The 18,158-nt window shown below is 47.9% G+C and overlaps 1 protein-coding gene across 5 annotated transcripts; it reads right to left on the bottom strand.

Annotated features, from left to right (window-relative positions):
* Window positions 1–12,207: 12,207 nt before the first annotated feature.
* On the bottom strand, window positions 12,208–17,985 carry pltp (phospholipid transfer protein). Of its 5 annotated transcripts, XM_049734279.2 has the most exons (15): window positions 17,754–17,965; window positions 15,883–16,015; window positions 15,720–15,819; window positions 15,019–15,147; window positions 14,788–14,943; window positions 14,662–14,725; window positions 14,383–14,538; window positions 14,135–14,314; window positions 13,994–14,053; window positions 13,284–13,448; window positions 13,145–13,212; window positions 13,035–13,077; window positions 12,636–12,699; window positions 12,489–12,565; window positions 12,208–12,425 (listed from the first exon to the last, which is right to left on the bottom strand). In XM_049734279.2, exons 1-15 carry the CDS (start codon window positions 17,781–17,783, stop codon window positions 12,345–12,347), a joined length of 1,506 nt encoding a protein of 501 aa, XP_049590236.1. In that variant the 5' UTR covers window positions 17,784–17,965; the 3' UTR covers window positions 12,208–12,344. The 5 variants fall into 5 exon arrangements, with proteins under 5 accessions (XP_049590236.1, XP_049590232.1, XP_049590233.1 ...); XM_049734275.2 differs by having other exon boundaries at window positions 12,489–12,699; window positions 17,754–17,985; XM_049734276.2 differs by lacking the exon at window positions 17,754–17,965 and adding an exon at window positions 17,397–17,745 and having other exon boundaries at window positions 12,489–12,699.
* Window positions 17,986–18,158: the final 173 nt, after the last annotated feature.

Raw genomic sequence — 18,158 nt, 5'->3', positions numbered from 1 at the left:
TCGGCAGTAAGTCTATGCCAGCTTTCTCCTTTCGTCACATTGGACGGTTGAGGTCTCGGACCGGGGGTGGAGGTGTCCACGCGGGATGTGTCCCCCTCCCGGGCACGTCGCCTCTCTTTATTTACTGCTTGTTCAATCAACTGTACAATACTCTGATCCGCCCTTTCGCCTTCGCCCTCGACATCCACTACCATCCTGCCACCGAGCGTCACCACCGGAGCTATTACTCCGGGGTCGCCGTACGGCGGCGGTCCAACATAGCTCACTCCGAGTGTGGGGGGCACTCGGGTGTGTCACATCATGCAAAGATGGATAAATGCCCTTGTATTCATTTCTTTCCTCGTCTATTTTCACCGCTTTCTCTACCTCCTCTGCTTTTCTCACATTAACAACACTTTCTACGGGCAGTATCTTCTGAGTGGCAAACAAAGCTGTTGCAGCTGTCGCAAAATTGTGCAAGGAGCGTCGCTCTTCCTCCTTCTCCCTAATGTGCTTCTCGAGCACCTTACGCTTACGCCAGCCGGCGCCTTTTTTCTCGTCCTCTAAGGCGAGCTTTCTTTTCAGCACCCCACTCTCTTTTTGCTGCAACTGCTGTGCCAGGCGTTCCATGTCCCAAGCTGTTGGGAAGCTCCTAAACAATTTGTCGGCTTCCAATTTCGCGAAGACTTATATCATTCGCTCCTTCGCCACTCTCTTTCGGTCAATGCCACTCACAATTTGCGCTTCCACATCAGCATACATTCTTTCAATCTCACTCCACTCATTCCTCTCAGCACACACACTGCTCTCATTACACAAACTCCCCCCATCACACAAACTCCCCCCAATTTGGTTGTTCATTTTGGATATTTTAGCGGTCTGATCTCTCACAGGAGGAACTGTTACCACCGGATATTTTTTGAGGAGGCCTCACTTCCCCTCGGGGATCTCTAAAAAACCCCAGCTATTTGAATACGATCGTCACCGCACCCTTGTCCGCCACGACGAAGCACTAGGTCCCTGACCTATCCGTAGTCCGCGTAAGTCCCTGACTTTACTGTACACGTTACACACGTAAGTTCCAAACTTATTCACCGTATGTATCTTAACTTCATGCACACCTTATTTGATCTGAACGACAGTCTCCTCTTAAATTTCCTCTTTCAATTTGCAGAATTTCGACTTATACTAACAGGTATTCTGCTTACCTTATCGGTGATGAGCTCAGGGTTGAGGAGACGTCGTACCAGCTCAACGTTGTGCGCTTATTCCAAACGGTTCGCCGACCGGGAGACTTATACTCCGGAGCGACTTATATGTGAATTTTTTCGCAAATTTTCAAAATTCAAAAATCCGTGATGTAGTGAAACCACGATAAATGAACCGCGATGTAGCAAGGGATTACTGTCATTTGACCTGCAAGTGACGTCAGCAGCGCGGCGGCTGTTTACATAAGGACAAAGGATTCTATCACGGGATGACAAAGATGACGAAGGGCCCCATGTTTGAAGGATTTAATGATTTGGAGTGACACAAGGTTTGAAAAACATATTTATGTTATAGTTATTTGATATATTTATTTCGTGTAGCAACTTGTATATGTTTTTATCGTTTCAGTTCAATAGTTGTTGGCTCGTTGAACTCTTGTTTTGTTAAATAAAGAGCCGTTTACCAAACCCACGTGTTTCCTGGTACTTTGTTAACGCTACATTATAGTTGTATACTAGAGCTGTGCACGCGGCGTTGTTGACAAAGGACGGGGAATTTGATCGATGGATTTAATGATTAGGAGTGACACAGATGGTTTGATAATATTGTTGTTATATGATAGTTATTTGAAATATACTTTATATATCGTTATATGGGTCTGTGGAATAATTAGAAATGCAACTTACGAGTCCGACGTCAGCGGCGCATATGTGGCGCATACACGGCATTGTTTACATAAAGGAATGAATTGGAGCGACACAGATGGTTTGATAAACGTATTATTTATGTAAGACTTATTTGAATAACTCTGAATGTTACTCAGGCCCGTTCTCAGCTCCTCGTTTGTGTATATGTCACGTTAGCATACCGTATCGTTTAGCCCAGGGGTGGGCAAACTTTTTGACTTGCGGGCCGAATTGGGTTCTAAATTTTGACCGGGGGGCCGAACCAGGAGCAGATGGATGTAGTGTTTGTGTGAAGTAATATAAACGACCTGTAAAGGTCATTGCATAAAAGGTTTTGGCCTTTAGTAGGTAGTAAAGCATAGATATTCAAAAAAAGTTTTTGGAAAACAAATGCATTTATTAACAGCATTAAAAAAAAAAAATCCCTAAAAAACTGCTATCAGTGATTCTCATAAAATACGACACTGTTATTATGAATAACAGTCTCCATCACTTCAGTGCCTGCAGGTCAGATTAATGAAAGATGTTTATCTTATGAGGTCACATCAAACGGCAAACATTCTGACCAAATATATCATCTTGAAGAATCGGTGAAAGCATACATCCAAATAAAGTAATCAAAACGGCAACACGGTGAGGGGTATCTGAAAATCAGAGCAGAGTTTTAACTCACAAACACCTGGTAACAGAGGTGAGGAAACGGGAAACACTTCCTTAAAGTAAGCCTTAAGAACTTTAAAGGTTAAGATTAGTCACAAACGGGTGGTGCATCAATGTCCTTGAGCATCCTGCATTGTTTGAAAATGAGAATGGTCACTAGTTTCAATCCCTGCTATTTGTACGGATCATATTCAAAATGCATTTTTTTACAACAAACTTGAAAGCCTCCCCTTCATTTTCAGTGGGAACAGTGTTGTTGGTCTCCCTTTTTTTTGCTAGTGTGTCATAGTCTGGAGTAAAATTTGTTGTGGCAATTCTTAGGAGAGATCCGAGGTGTTGTTCCGTTTACCTAGATCTGTGATGGGTTGTTGTTGATGTTCATGTGGCTGAACGTCACGTCGCGTACGTCGAGCCAAATTGGCCACTCTTTTTAAACACTCGGCACTCAGTGTCCACCTTGCTTTTCCTTGGGCGACTCATTTTAATGGAAGGATTCCAGGGGAAGGTTTGTGGGTGGCTTTAGCGTAAAACTGTATCCGAAAGCTCGGCGCGCAAATTACAAGAATGCTGTCGTCACAGCCCACGCTCTAAATTCGGCACTGATACAAATAGAGTGCGAGTGCGCCATTTCCGTACTACTGAGTACGTACGTACACGCACTTGTGAGTGTGCACCGAGCTTTCTGACACGGCTTCCGGTAGTAAATGCGCAGGCAAGTGGTTCCCCATCTACTGGGGAAACGCAGTCATTGCAGGCAAAATGACGGAAAAAAAAAATGTTTAATAATACAATTTATTTAGGGTTCGCGCGCCGGATTAAATGGTCCCGTGGGCCGGATGTGGCCCGCGGGCCGTAGTTTGCCCATACCTGGTTTAGCCTGTTGTTGCTGGTTCATGTCTGTTCTTGATGTTGGATTTTGACAAATGAATTTGCCCCAAAAGTGCGACTTATACTCCGGGGCGACTTATATATGTTTTTTTTCACTGTATTGTGCATTTTATGGCTGGTGCGACTTATACTCCGGTGCGATTTATAGTCCGAAAATTACGTTATATAGCTACACCCAGATACCAGGGTCCATCACGTCCTACCGTGCCCAACTACACACCCGAAAGCAACCAGTACGACCAATCAGGTATCAACGACGTTGCCAAATATTTCGCCCGTCTCGAGCTGGTCACTAGTCAAGTCAAGTCAAGTCAAGTCAAGTTTATTTGTATAGCCCTAAATCACAAACAGTCTCAAAGGGCTTCACATAGCCAAAATTGACAATTATTCTCAAAGCATCCCCTGATCATAAGCTCCCAAAAGGGCAAGGAAAAACTCAAAAAAACCCTACCAGGGGAAAATGAGAAACCTTGAGAAGGGACCACAGATGGAAGGATCCCCCTTTCAGGATCACCAGGTTATAATGGATGCAGAGAGTACACAAGTAATACATAATATGAAAATCAATGAAAAAAAAATGGATGTCGGAGGTGTCCTCGATTGTCCTGGCAGTGTCCTCAAGGGGGCCGAGCCGCAACTCCCCCATCCCGAACTGGTCCCCGAGAATCCAGCCAGCCGCTATCCGCTTTTGAGCCACCTAACCCCCTCCCCAGCCGGGGAGGAGGTGGGCAGAGAGAACAGAACAAACTCCGGCCAAATCGGCCATCACAAGTTAGTTAAAGGCCATCTCATAGAAATGTGTCTTTAAACGTGTCTTAAATGTTTCTACTGAGGTAGTAGTTCTAATATCCATTGGTAGGGCATTCCAAAGCTCTGGAGCCCGAATAGAGAATGCTCTAGACCCTGCAGACATTTTCTTGGCCCTCGGTATAACTAAAAGACTAGCGTTTTGCGAACGAAGGTTACGAGACGGAACATAAGGAACGACTAGGTTGACGAGATATGAAGGCGCTAAGCCATGCAATGCTTTATAGGTTAGTAGAAGAACCTTGAAGTCACATCTTAAATGGACCGGGAGCCAATGTAATTCGGCTAATATTGGGGTAATGTGGTCAAATTTTCTTGACCGTGAGAGCAGCCTCGCAGCGGCATTTTGCACTAACTGTAGACTTTTAATACTGGATTTAGGAAGACCAGAGAATAATACATTACAGTAGTCCAGGCGCGACGTGACGAACGCATGTATAATAGTTTCCGCATCCCCAGTCGAGAGGATAGGACGAATCTTAGCAATATTACGAAGGTGAAAAAACGCAATCCCGGTTATATTCTTAATGTGTTTTTGAAAGGAGAGCGTTTGGTCAAATATTACCCCGAGATTAGTTACCGTATCACTCTGAGTGATAGTACGGTTATCTATAGTTATAGTGGTTTCATTAAATAAATGTTGATAACGAGTAGGACCAATTATCAACATCTCAGTTTTATCCGGGTTAAGACGAAGGAAGTTGAGAGACATCCATTGTTTAATCTCCGCAAGGCACGCCTCGAGATTACAGCAGTCCTGTGGATCTGTCATCGATAACGGCATATATAATTGGGTGTCATCCGCGTAGCATTGAAAACTAATATTATATTTACGTATTATGCCCCCAAGCGGAATCATATAAATATTAAATAAAATCGGTCCGAGTACCGATCCCTGTGGGACACCACAAGTAACATTATAAAGCTCAGAGGACGTATTACCATGGACCACTCGGTGCGTCCTGCCTGATAGATAGGAATTGAACCAGCTTAGTGCTGACCCTGAGATACCAACACAACTTTTAAGACGCCCTAATAAAATATCGAAGTCTACAGTGTCAAAGGCAGCACTAAGATCAAGTAGTAACAATACAGACGACGTATTTGAATCCATAGCTATGAGGAGATCATTAGTCACTTTAGCAAGTGCTGTCTCTGTAGAATGATTGGCTCTAAAACCAGACTGAAAAGAGTCATATCGATTATTATCGACCATGTAATCAATAAGCTGCTGTGCTACTACTTTTTCGAGAAGTTTTGCTATGAATGGGAGGTTTGAAACTGGCCTATAATTACTGAGACAGTCCGGGTCAAGATTTGCTCGCTTAAGTAGTGGTTTAATAATAGCGGTTTTAAAGGCCATTGGCACTATCCCAGAGGAAACAGACAGATTGATTATATTTAAGATGGACGGTCCTAACATTGGAAATAATTCTTTAAGTAGTTTGGCTGGAAGCGGGTCGAGTAAACATGTTGTTTGTTTAGCCGTACTAACCAATTTTGTAAGCATTTCAAGGGACACGCTTTTAAAATTTGAGAGGGTTATTGCATGATCCCCAGCGCTAGTAACCGGCGGAGCGATTGGCATGGTATTCTTGATCTCGTCCCTAATGGACTCAATCTTTTGAGCAAAAAATTTCATAAACTCCTCAGCTGAGTGGAAGGAGCTATCGGGGGTCGGCTGGCGCAGAGTTAGCTTTGCCACTGTATCAAATAAGTATTTAGGATTATTTTTATTAAGATTAATGACTTGCGAAAAATAGGGCGGCTCGGTGGCGCACTGGGTAGCACGTCCGCCTCACAGTTAGGAGGGTGCGGGTTCGATTCCACCTCCGGCCCTCCCTGTGTGGAGTTTGCATGTTCTCCCCGGGCCCGCGTGGGTTTTCTCCGGGCACTCCGGTTTCCTCCCACATTCCAAAAACATGCTTGGTAGGCCGATTGAAGACTCCAAATTGTCCCTAGGTGTGAGTGTGAGTGCGATTGGTTGTCTGTCTCTGTGTGCCCTGCGATTGGCTGGCAACCAGTTCAGGGTGTCCCCTGCCTACTGCCCGATGACGGCTGGGATAGGCTCCAGCACGCCCGCGACCCCCGTGGGGACTAAGCGGTTCAGAAAATGGATGGATGGATGGACTTGCGAAAAATAACGAGTTTTTGCTAAAATAAGCGCATCTTTATATTTCAGGAGGCTGTCCTTCCATGCCTGATGGAAAACCTCAAGTTTGGTTAAACGCCATCTGCGCTCATGCTTTCTACATAATTGTTTAAACGTACGTGTTTCATCTGTGAACCACGGAGTTGGCCATCTACGGCGAGTTTTCAGACGTAGCGGTGCCACAGAGTCGATGGCTTTTAATAATGTCGCATTGAATTCATTTGTAAGATTATCGATAGAGCCACTGTACGCGGGAAACATGGCGGTTGCCGGCGACAGTAACTCAGATAGCGCAGTTGCAGTCATGGAGTTAAAATTACGGCTGCTATAATTCTGATTGCTCTCTTGTCTTTGACAAGGAACTAAAATTTCAAATTTTATTAAAAAATGATCAGACAGAACAGTAGTGTATGGCAGTACTGTTATATTTGAGGTTGCTAGTCCTCGGGATAATACCAGATCTAAGGTATTTCCATTCTTATGCGTTGCTGCCTGTACAGCTTGCGTAAAACCAAACGTATCGATTAAAGTTTGAAATGCCGAAGTCAGTGGCTCCGACGGTGAATTCATGTGGATGTTGAAATCACCCATGATAACTATATTATCTGCATTTGTCACTAGATCAGCCACAACTTCTGAAAATTCATCCAGGAAGCCAGAGTAAGCCCCGGGTGGGCGGTAAATAACAACAAGATAGAATGACGGTAACGCAGTGGATCGCACAATGAGAGCTTCAAATGTTTTAAATACGTGAATTGAGTGAGGCCTAAATCTAAGCTCAGAATTTGAGATGAGGGCGACACCCCCACCCTTTTTTCGGGGACGAGCCACATGCGAGCTCACAAAATTTGGATGCGAGGCCTCGTTAAGTGGCAGCAGTTCATTAGGTTTTAACCAGGTCTCGCAAAGACCAAAAACATTTAGATTATGTTCCGTGATAAGGTCATTAACGAGAACTGCTTTCGTATGAAGTGATCTAATATTCATAAAACCGAATTTAAGTGTAATTGGTTGATCAGGGTGCGTATCTATCGAAGGATTTTTAAACGGGATGCGAGTAAAATTGTGTTCTCTAGGCCTAATATCACCTCTCAAAAGTTTATTAGGGCGGTGGGATGAAACGACCGTGGGAATTTGATGATGAGTATTTGTTACACATGTGAAGTTATCTAAAACAGGCACCGTTTCATCAGCAAGACCGGTCGGGACGGAGTGATTGGATTTGTCTACTACCCCAGTAGAAAGTGTGTTTATGTGTACTGCAGCACTATTTAAACTGTCGCGCTCTAGTCTACACGAGGAGCTATGTGTATGCTGAAAGTCTAGCCTAGCGCTAGTTAACTTTAACTTAACAGACTCCAAACCCATCCTCACAGGTGGTCTAATCACCTGTGCCCTGGCCTGCTCTAAAGTGACCTGTCATGAGTGGCTCAAACAGTAATCTATATTCCTAGAAAGAGTGAAGGCGCCTTCATGGTTAGGGTGAAGGCCGTCCTTCCTCAGCAGGTCGGGGCGGCCCCAGAAGGAGGACCAGTTATCTATAAAATACAGTCCCTGCTTTTTACAGAACCCAGCCATCCATCGATTAAGGGAGACTAATCTACTAAACCTCTCATCAGTGCCTCTCCCAGGCAGGGGGCCAGAGACAAATACTCGATGCCGACTCATCTTTCTGGCAAGATCACAAGTCCTTGCTATGTTTTTCTTTGTGATCTCTGACTGTCTCATCCTAACATCATTGGAGCCGACGTGTATCACTATGTCCGAGTAGCTAGTGTTGTTGGAACTACGCTGTTGACTAGGCCTATTGCGAGTCAGCTCCCTAAGATTAGCTTCTATGTCGGGTGCTCTGCCCCCAGGAATACACATTACCGTGGTTGGATTTTTAAGCGTAATGTTGCGGGTAATGGAGTCGCCTATGACCAAAGTGCGAGGGCCAGCAGACCGAGATGTCTTTGGACGGCTATGCGTCTTACCTGGCTCATCGCGATTAGCAAGCCGCTTGGGGCTAATGCTAACCGGGCTAGCGGGCTGACTACAGCCCGCGTCTGTGTCCGCCGCAACTACTGTTATCGCACTATTCTGCTCTAACTGGCGGACACGTCCCTCTAGCAGAGACAACCTCTTTAAGAGAAGGGTGCAGTTGGTGCACGAAGCCGTACATACCTCTTGGTCCGCTGCCATACTTTGTGTCCGAAGAGCGACGATCTGTCAGAACAACAAGTATGACTCAATTCAACGACAAGCCTGCAAGCTACAGAGCTTGGCGACCATCGTTTCAAAACGCAGTGAGAGGACTCAATCTCACTCCCAGCGAGGAGATGGATTTACCGGTCAAGTGGCTCGGGAAAGAGTCAGGAGAGCATGCAAAGCGTATCAGGGATGTCAATGCCAATCACACCCAACAAGGACTCCAGATGACATGGGACAGACTGGAGGCATGCTACGGAGGCCCTGAAGTAGTCGAAGAGGCTCTCTTTCAACGCATCAACAATTTCCCAAAAATCACCAACAACGACTGTGCAAAGCTTCATGAGCTCAGTGACCACTTGATGGAATTAAGAGCAGCCAAGGCAGACAGAAGCCTTCAATACCTAGACACAGCCAGAGGAATAAGTCCCTTGGTTCAAAGGCTGCCCTTTAGCCTGCAAGAGAAGTGGCGGACTAACGGATTCAACTACAAACAATGTTATGGAGTTTGATTCCCCCCCTTTGGAAAATCATGAATGACCCGAGCTTCAAGGCCATTAACCAAACGGACATTCCTGAACCAAGCAAGAACACGGAAATGCACAGACAAAGGGAGATCTCTGTCCACAAGACGGACGTCGGTGCTGTGGAGCGCAGCACTGGAGCCGAGAGCCCCGATCGCCAGTGCCCTATTCACAAAATAAACCCACCCACCTGTTAAAGAAATGTCGGGCTTTCTGGGAGAAACCCATAGAGGAGAGCATTCCTGAAAGAGCACAGAATCTGCTTTAAATGTTGCACGTCTAAGCACATGGCCCAGGACTGCAAGTATACAGCCACATGTATTGAATGGGAAACATAACTCTGCACTTCACACTGGACCAGTATCGCAGACCAAGGAGCCAGCCCCCACTACAAAGCATGGCGGGGAGCTAGCCCCTACAGCTCCTTCGTAGGTCACAAGCAATTGCACCGATGTCTGCTGTGGAGATCAGAGCGACAGATCATGCTCTAAAATCTGCCTTATCAGGATCTACCCTGTCAACCATCGTGAGAAAGTGATAAAGGTCTACGCAATAATTGATGAACACAGCAACAGATCCTTGGCTCAATCCAAGTTCTTCAACACCTTCAATGTCCAAGGACCCCCTTCTCCATACTCTCTCCGCACATGTTCTGGAGTGATAGAAACCATGGGGAGAAGAGCTCCAGGCTACCAAATCGAATCCATGGACGGCAAAGTTAGGCTTCCCCTACCAAGTCTTGTAGAATGCAACAAAATCCCAAACAACAGATCCGAGATACCAACTCCGAATGCTGCATCCAACCACCCTCACCTGAAATCAATTGCTCATCTCATCCCAGAACTTGAACAGAGCGCTCCCATAATGCTTCTCCTTGGGTGAGACATCATCACTGCCCATAAAGTCCGCAAACAGATGAACGGTCCAAGAGATGCTCCATTCGCCCAGAAATTCGACCTTGGATGGGTGATCGTCGGAAATGTGTGTTTGGGAGGGGTTCACAAGCCTGACACCATAAACGCCCTGTATACCAGGACTACGGAGCAGAAATGCCCCTCCATCTTCGAACCCTGCCCGAACGTCCTTCAGGTGAAAGAGAGGTACAGTCAATTCCAAGGCACCGATCATCCTAAGCGACAGTCCACAGAGAAACTTACCTGCAACGGAGAAACCGACCAGCTGGGTTCTACAGTGTTTCAACACACAAAGGATGATAATAAGGTGGCTCCCTCCATTGACGACCTCTTGTTCCTGAACATCATGGAAAGGAAACCAGCAATGAAACAGCATTTCCTCACCTTCATGGAGAAGGTCTTTTAGAAAAAACACGCAGAAGTGGCCCCTCCTCTGAAGGAGGACGAAGAGCAGTGGCAGCTCGTGTCTACAGAACTAAATCCTGCAGATATCTCCACGAGGTCCGTTACTGCTGCACGTTTCTCAGACTCCAGATGGCTGTCTGGACCTGCGTTCATGAAGCAGCCCCTTAAGGTCCAGCCTGAAGAAGACTCCTTCGAGCTGGTGAATCCTTCATCAGATTCAGACATCCGTCCCCTAGTGTCGACTATGAGCACAACCATGTCGAGCAAAGAACTCGGGTCTCAGCGCTTCTCCAAGTTTTCAAGTTGGACATCATTGACCCACGCCATAGCTCGCCTAACCCATGTTGCTTGTTGTTTCCAGAAGAATTCTACAACCGAAGCCAGTGGCTGCAAAGGTTGGCATCACTGCCACGCAGTAATCTCAATCGACGAACTCTCTCAGTCTAAAAGAACCATCATCCGGGCAGTTCGAGAGGAGATCTACCCTCACGAGTACGCCTGTCTGTGAAAGAAGGAGAAACGTTCTACAGACAGCCCTCTCAAAACCTTAGATTCCTTCATCGACGCTGATGGTCTGCTGAGGGTCGGAGGTCGTGTCAGAGAAGCGCAGCTCCAGCAAGAGGAGAAAACCCATCTCATCATACCTGGAAAACATCACATAGCAACACTCTTGGTTCGACACCACCATGAGAAGACAAAACATCAGGGATGACTGTTCACTCAGGGCGCTGTGCGGGCTGGATAATTGGCGGCAAAAGGCGCGTGAGCAGCCTGATCCACGGGTGTGTCACATGTCTCAAACTGCGTGGCACCCCCAAACACAGAAGATGGCCGACCTTCTGGCAGACCGCCTCTTTACCGAACCTCCATTCACGAACGTGGGCATCGATGTGTTCGGACCATGGACCGTATCATCACGCCGTACGAGAGGTGGCCTCGCTCACAGTAAGCAGTGGGCAGTGTTATTTACGTGCATGAGTGTACGAGCCGTCCACATCGAAGACATTGAGTCCTGAGACACCTCCAGCTTCATCAACACCCTCCGGTGTTTCCTTGCCGTCAGGGGCCCTGTGAAGCTCATCCGTTCCGATCGAGGAACCAACTTTGTCGGCGCTTGTAAGGAGTTGAAGATCCCCTCGAACGTCGACAACGCTTCGGTCGAGAAGTTCCTCCTGGGCCAAGGATGTGCATGGAAGTTCAACGTTCCACACACCTCTCACATGGGCGGTTCGTGGGAGAGGATGATTGGAGTAGCACGAAAGATCCTGGACTCAATGTTCCTCCAGCTTGGAACTTCGAGACTCAGCCACAAAGCACTCTCCACACTGATGGCGGAGGTCACTGCGATCATCAACGCCAGACCTCAGATTCCAGTGTCTACTGACCCGGACGATCCTTTCATTCTTACTCCAGCAACCCTCCTCACCTAGCAGGTGAGTGTACCTTCAGCCCCAGTCGGTGACTGGATCAAAGACCTCCACAAGTCCCAGTGGTGCCAAGTCCAACATCTGGCCCAAACGTTCTGGGATAGATGGAAGAAGCAATACCTCGCATCACTTCAGCCACGACAGAAGTGGCAGGCTCCCACCCCAGACATCCAGCCTGGGAGCATTGTCCTTCTCAAAGACAATCAGCTCGTGAGAAACGAGTGGCCTTTGGGACTGATTACTCAGGTCTTCCCCAGCAACGATGGCATGGTACGTAAAGTCGAGGTTAAGGTCTCCAAGATGGGCGGGACAAAACTGTACCAGCGTCCTCCTTCTTGCCCCCGATAAGAAACAGTAAGAAACCAATTTGTTTTCCACACTGGTTTATTGCCTCGAATAACCGCTGAAAATTACACAACACGGGTACTTTTTTTCATATTTACATTCCTATTAACGTGTGTGTGTGTGTGTGTACACAAAGGCCGATGGACGCACGCACATATTCATTTGGCAGCGACAGGGATGGCCACCATCTCCCGCAGGCTTTTGTTGAAGTGGAGGTTTGCTCCAATCACGATGAAACCCTGCAGGGTGCCACAGGTCAGTGCGGTCGTGGATGTGTCTCACACATGCACGCAAACACTTACGTTGTGGTACACCACCACTTCCTCGATGAGGTCCATCCCATCTGCCAGAGGAATACGAACACCTCGCTTGATCCAGTCTGGAAAGGTAGGCGTGCACACACGTAATGAGCGTGGACTGGAATGTGTCGTGCGTTGATGTCGCCTTACTGTTGATAAGAGGTACCACGGACATCTGCAACATGGTCTTCAGAGGAGCCTGCAGTGGAATCAGCTAACGGATGCCAAAGGAACACATCAACACCCAAGAAGATGCCAACAACTGACACATGTCAAAGATGCAAAAATCGGACACTCCAAAGACACTACCACAAACATCAAAGATAATGGCTGAAGACAAGAGACCGCACATGAAAAACAGAGCAGACAGGCACATTGAAGCCATATGCCAACAATAGACTTCAAGCCATTCAAAATGGAAATGCCGTAGACACACTTGGATTTCAAAGGCAGGGGGGTGGCATCACAGTGGACAGACCAATCTGAGACTTGAAAAGCAGGCATGAAAGACCACACATCAAGAATGTTAGAGAAGCGAGCCTCTCTTACTGCCAGAGATTCCAACGCTGACTGGTTGGAGTAGATTTTGAACCTGAAAGAATCAAAGGTGAAGGTCCACACGGGTGCACTTGTGGGCATGCGACTGCGCGCGTGCGTACCTGCGCAGGTCGACTTGTACTGCCAAATGTTTTCCTCGGATAAAAACGTTGGCGTTAAATTTGCTTTCCTGGAGAAGCGCAGAAGACAACATCCTGACCTTTCGAGGACTCTTGGCATGAGGAGGATAAGTGCGCATACCATGGTCATGCTGCTGAGCTGCATGGGCGGCTGGCCGGCAGGCATCATCATCACCTTGACCACAGCCGTCATGGCGACGGTGGCGCCGGACGTCTTGATGATGGACTTTGGTGGTGCATTGACAGTCATTTCCAAAGACACGGGCGAGTCCATCAACGCCGGATTCTAACAAACGCAACGCAAGTCAACGCTTTGCATGCCGGTTGAATGACAGACATCGACGACACAACACAAGACATCCAAGCACACTGGAAAGACCTAAGTCAAAGAAATGCACTGGGAAGCACGTCTCAAATGCAATCAAAGATTACAGAGGTCAGCATCAAAGACACACCAGCGATTTAAAAAGACATTGAAGACCCTTGATTATGGATAGTAAAGATGTGCAAACAGACTTGAGAAGACAAATGAAAAAACGCAAACACGGATATCAAAGACATGTGAAAAATGCTCAGAAAACGGGCACATTAAACACAGCAACACTGACGGACATGGCCGATAGGTGAAGACGTTGAAAGGAGGGGAACGCTTTGAAACGCACGCAAAACCGAGATACTAGGAAAGCGAACACACCCAAGATGTGGAATAAGCAACACCAAAGACACAGAAACAGACGTCGGGGGATAAGGGTAGGGCAAACATCACAGGTGCAGGTGACAATGCGGCAAAAGCACGCCAAAAACAAACATCCGAGACACGATGCCACTCGCCAGCATCATGATGGTTCCAAAGTAGGTTGTCCTCAGCAGCATTTCCAAATCTTTGGGCATCTGCCAAAGGGACAAACAGTCAAAGACCTTTGTGGCTCGCCGGCCGGCAAGACTCATCAAGTGCTGGTGGTGGTGGCTCACGTTGTCGTTGGTGACGTTCATCTGGAAAATTCCTGCCTTGTAGTAGGAGAACAGCCCGCTGTCAAAGAAGAACTCCGATAGGGCCAAGTAGACCATCCTGTCGTACTCTAGGATCGTGGGCTCCACTGCATAGTTGCCCAGTGCGTCATGCTCGTCGTCACGCAGGTGGAAGAACATCCCCTGCCAACAGCAGGCGGCACGCGTCATGCACACGTGTTGCAAGCCGCGCGCCTCGCACCGCGCCCTACTCGGAAGTTCATATCCAGGCTCCGAGACGTCACCAACGGGTCGTCTGTCAGTGCGTAGTCGATCCCGATGTAGCTGTCCACCTCCGCTCTCACAGGAATGCTCTCCAGCATGGAGTTGACATGCAGCAGAGACGCCTGCTGCAAGGCCGGACAGATCTGCATGCGCAGGCGCACAGCTGGCCGTTAAATGCCAGGAAGCGGGTACTCACCAGCGGGAGGAAGACCGATGACAGGAAGACAGATGAGCGGCGATGCCGCCAACGGGACTCACAGACACACCTGCTTGTTGAGGAGTAAGCGCATGCCGGTGGTGAGGAACTTGCCCAGGAAGTCGTAGACTCTCCTGTGGGTAAATCAGGACGTGGGCCGTGACGTCACAGATGACATCAGCGACGACCTCCTTACCCGAGCGTCCCGCCAAACCTTGCCCTCATCCTCTGGATTTTGGCTTCACAGGTGACGTTGTTGATCTTGAGGCGTCCGCATGTGTCTCGGCCCAAGCCGAGTGCTGCGTTAATGCAGACGCCCTCGGCCGACGCCTCGATCTTTCCTGTGTCGTAACTGATGATTTAGAAATCATTGATTAGCGAGTGCGAGCCATTTCGTGGCTTGGCCACCGGCGGCGCCAGAACTCACAAGAACCAGTAGAGGAGCTGTCGGTGGAAACTGAGCGCGATGGACGAGTTCTGGACGTCAAACGTCACGCCTGCCTCAGGCGAGAAGCTCAAGTCGGCGTAAGTCAGGTTGAGAGCTGTGATCTTCACACTGGATAAAGCACGCAACAATCAGCAACGGTCAGCTGGCCACAACGCTGCGCCATCTCATTTAATACGCCCTAGCCTGCTGTTAGGCCACAGCCCCTTGACCAAAGGCTCCCTTGGGGAATTAGGGCGCGGTGCTACACTGCAGCTTTCCATGCCGTTGCAGCGTAGCTTTTGTCATGGAGCGACAGACTGACAACCAGATGTGTAGCTTCCCTCCATAATATCGTAACGTAGCATTAGGCTATAGCGTTTCGCCGCAGAGCATGTAGCAGTTTGACAACTTAGCATGAGATGACAACATTACGTGGTTTAATGGTGTCACAGTGTTACCGTGCAGTGTTTGGTTGTGGCGTTAGCTGATAGCGTCACGCCAATGTGTTATGTCATAGCATTGGGCTGTTGCGTGACATGATCACATTCCACCATTATGTTGGAGTGCCATGCTGTGGCATGGCAAGGAAGTGCTACTTTGGTTACAGTGGACATTGTTGAGTTGGAGTGTGCAGGGATGCGCACATGCGCTTGCCATGCGCCACGAGAACAGGTATCGCTGCGCCTGACGCCACTACCCACTCGCTGACGGTGTACTGGAAGTTTCCCTCCTTGCCACTCATCTCGGGCATGCTGATGTTGCTCAGCTCCTCCTCCACAAACTTCTGCGTCTCCCACTTGACTATAGGCAAAAACACAACACAGGCAGCTCATGGGCAACTAGCGGGCGGGCGAGCGGTCTTACGCATGTCCAGGCCTTTGTCCGTGATGCGGATCTTGCATCCGGCCGGCTCGGCGACCGCCATCGCCCACGTCAGTGCGCAGACGAGGAGGAAGGGGCGGGGCCGGGTAGTCGACGCCATGCAGAAGGCCAGAACCTGCAGTGAAGAATATTGAGAAAGGACACATGGCATCATGTGCAAATGCTGAGTTGACGTGACCTCCAGTAACCTCTCTTATAAAACATTCCTCTCAAAACACACGCTGCCACGTGGCTGAAGTGTTCTAAGGACGCCTTTGCCGACATTCGCCCTCATTTGCTTCCTCTTTGTTCCTATTTGTCATCTCGTGGCGTTTCCTGACGCCCGTTAGATGGACAACAACGCTTGAGAATACGAGCGGGACACGTGGCTGCCTTCTGGCTGTCCGCTGGCCAACTTTGTCCTCGTGTCCTCCCAGCCGTCAACCTCTCCTGGCTCTCCAGGTCCAAGCCAAATGGCTCTCGCTCTCAAGAAGGGACGTTTGAAAAGCCGCGTTCGATCCACTTTCAAGTGAGACTTTTAAAGAAGGCTTAGGATTTTAAACTCGGGGTTGATGTTTCTAACTAGGGTTGGAGTGTGTGTTAGGCTTAACCCTTGTGGTGAGGCCCTGTCATATGATATTTGGTTGAAAAACTTTGACTCATGCCCAATATTATAAGATAGTCATATTTACCGGCTCAGCGAGCACCTAACTCAGACAGTAGCAAACACAAAAAAAACAGCAATTGATCTATGGGTAGGATTCCACAATGAGGTTAAGGTTTTAAACGAGGTTGTTAATCCATGGTGAGCGTGCCAAATTAGCAATTAGAATACAGGCTTAAAGTTAGTTGAAGTTAGCTGGGGTGAGGAAAGATGATTCACAGGATAGGGTGAGTTGGAAACAGATTATTCGCTGTGGCGACCCCTGAGGGGAAAAGAATACAGGCGTAAAGTTGTAAAGGTTCGAATTTTAAAATAAAGTGTAGGGTGTTAGTTGGCTTAGGGCAGGGGTCTCAAAGTCCAGTCCTCGGGGGCCGCATTCCTACATGTTTTCCAAGTTTCCCTCGTTAAACACACCTGATTTAATTATCAGGCTGCTGCAGAACGTGAGAATGAACTGATCATTTGAATCAGGTGTGTTTAACAAGGGAAACTTGGAAAACATGTAGGAATGCGGCCCCCGAAGACCGGACTTTGAGACCCCTGGCTTAGGGTTTCAAATGAGGGTTTGGAATTAGTGCCAGTGATTCAAACAAGGGTTTGAACATGAAGGGTTTGAATGGGGGTATGGTTCCAAAGTACAATGTTTCTGCCTGCTACACGTGACATAGACATGAAAACACGAAGACAAAATAGTTGGCTAATGTTACTGGGGCATCAACAACTGTTAAAAGATTCAAACATTTTAGAAAGACACAGACCAACACAAACTATAGAATACAGACAACGAACACCACAACCTGAAAACCCAAGTCGACATATTTAAAAAGGCAGACTTTGGTTGCCACAATCTCACCTGTCCATCATGTGTCCACATCTGTCAAGTCGCGTGTGTGCAGATGTTGCAAGTACTCACAAATAAGAGGCACACTCACAACTTCTTCAGAATCCTCGAGATGTCTTCACTTCAGAACGCTTGCTCGCTCTCGATTTGCCCCTAAGGACTGACTCCGCTGGCGGGGGTTTGACTGTGTACTTGTGTGTGGGCGCGCGCATGAGTGGGGACGTGCGACATTTACACACTGACTGAGGAGGTTGAAATGGGGACGTCTCCGAAAAGAGCACAACTTTCCAGGACGCTCCCTCGCAAACTCTCTGTTGCTCTGTTAAAGACTGCTTCGTTGTCTGAAGGTAGCATTTTTGGTCAACTTACGTCATTTCCGCAGAACGCTTTCAAGGCCATCTTGGGCTCCCCACAGCATCAACCCTGGCCATTTGGTACAAGTTTGAAGTGAATTGGTATCCCACGTGCGGTCCTCTCGTACAGGAAATTACGCCATTCATTTCAAAATGTGGCCTTCCGAGGACCCAGTCTGCCAATTGGGACACAGGTTTAGGGTGCGCGTGTGTGGAGTTTGCCTTGTTAATGTGCGTGTGCGCGCGCATGTGCGTCTGAGGATGTTGACTCCAAAGTGTGCGTGTGCTCGCTCACGCTCTAGTGAATGGGTTAGTGTTTAAATGATTTTTTTTTTCTCTTACGCATCAATGTCAAGCTAACCCCCCAAGTTTCCAGACTTTCTTATGTATGGAAACTCGTGAGCCATTCTGTATTTTAAAA

This window comes from Syngnathus scovelli, chromosome 11 (assembly GCF_024217435.2).
Source record: "Syngnathus scovelli strain Florida chromosome 11, RoL_Ssco_1.2, whole genome shotgun sequence".
NCBI classification, from domain to species: Eukaryota; Metazoa; Chordata; class Actinopteri; order Syngnathiformes; family Syngnathidae; genus Syngnathus; species Syngnathus scovelli.
Note: the sequence above shows the minus strand (reverse complement) of the source record. Positions and strands in the feature narration are given on the sequence as shown.

What these genes read in the sequence shown, in the direction of transcription:
- pltp (XM_049734275.2), bottom strand. Translation starts at nt 17,783, where the DNA reads ATGGCCTTGAAAGCGTTCTGCGGAAATGAC. An exon ending in GTACAAGTCGACCTGCGCAG is followed by an intron (nt 13,078 to 13,144) that starts GTACGCACGCGC and finishes TGATTCTTTCAG; the next exon opens with GTTCAAAATCTACTCCAACC. An exon ending in AAGTGGTGGTGTACCACAAC is followed by an intron (nt 12,426 to 12,488) that starts GTAAGTGTTTGC and finishes GGCACCCTGCAG; the next exon opens with GGTTTCATCGTGATTGGAGC.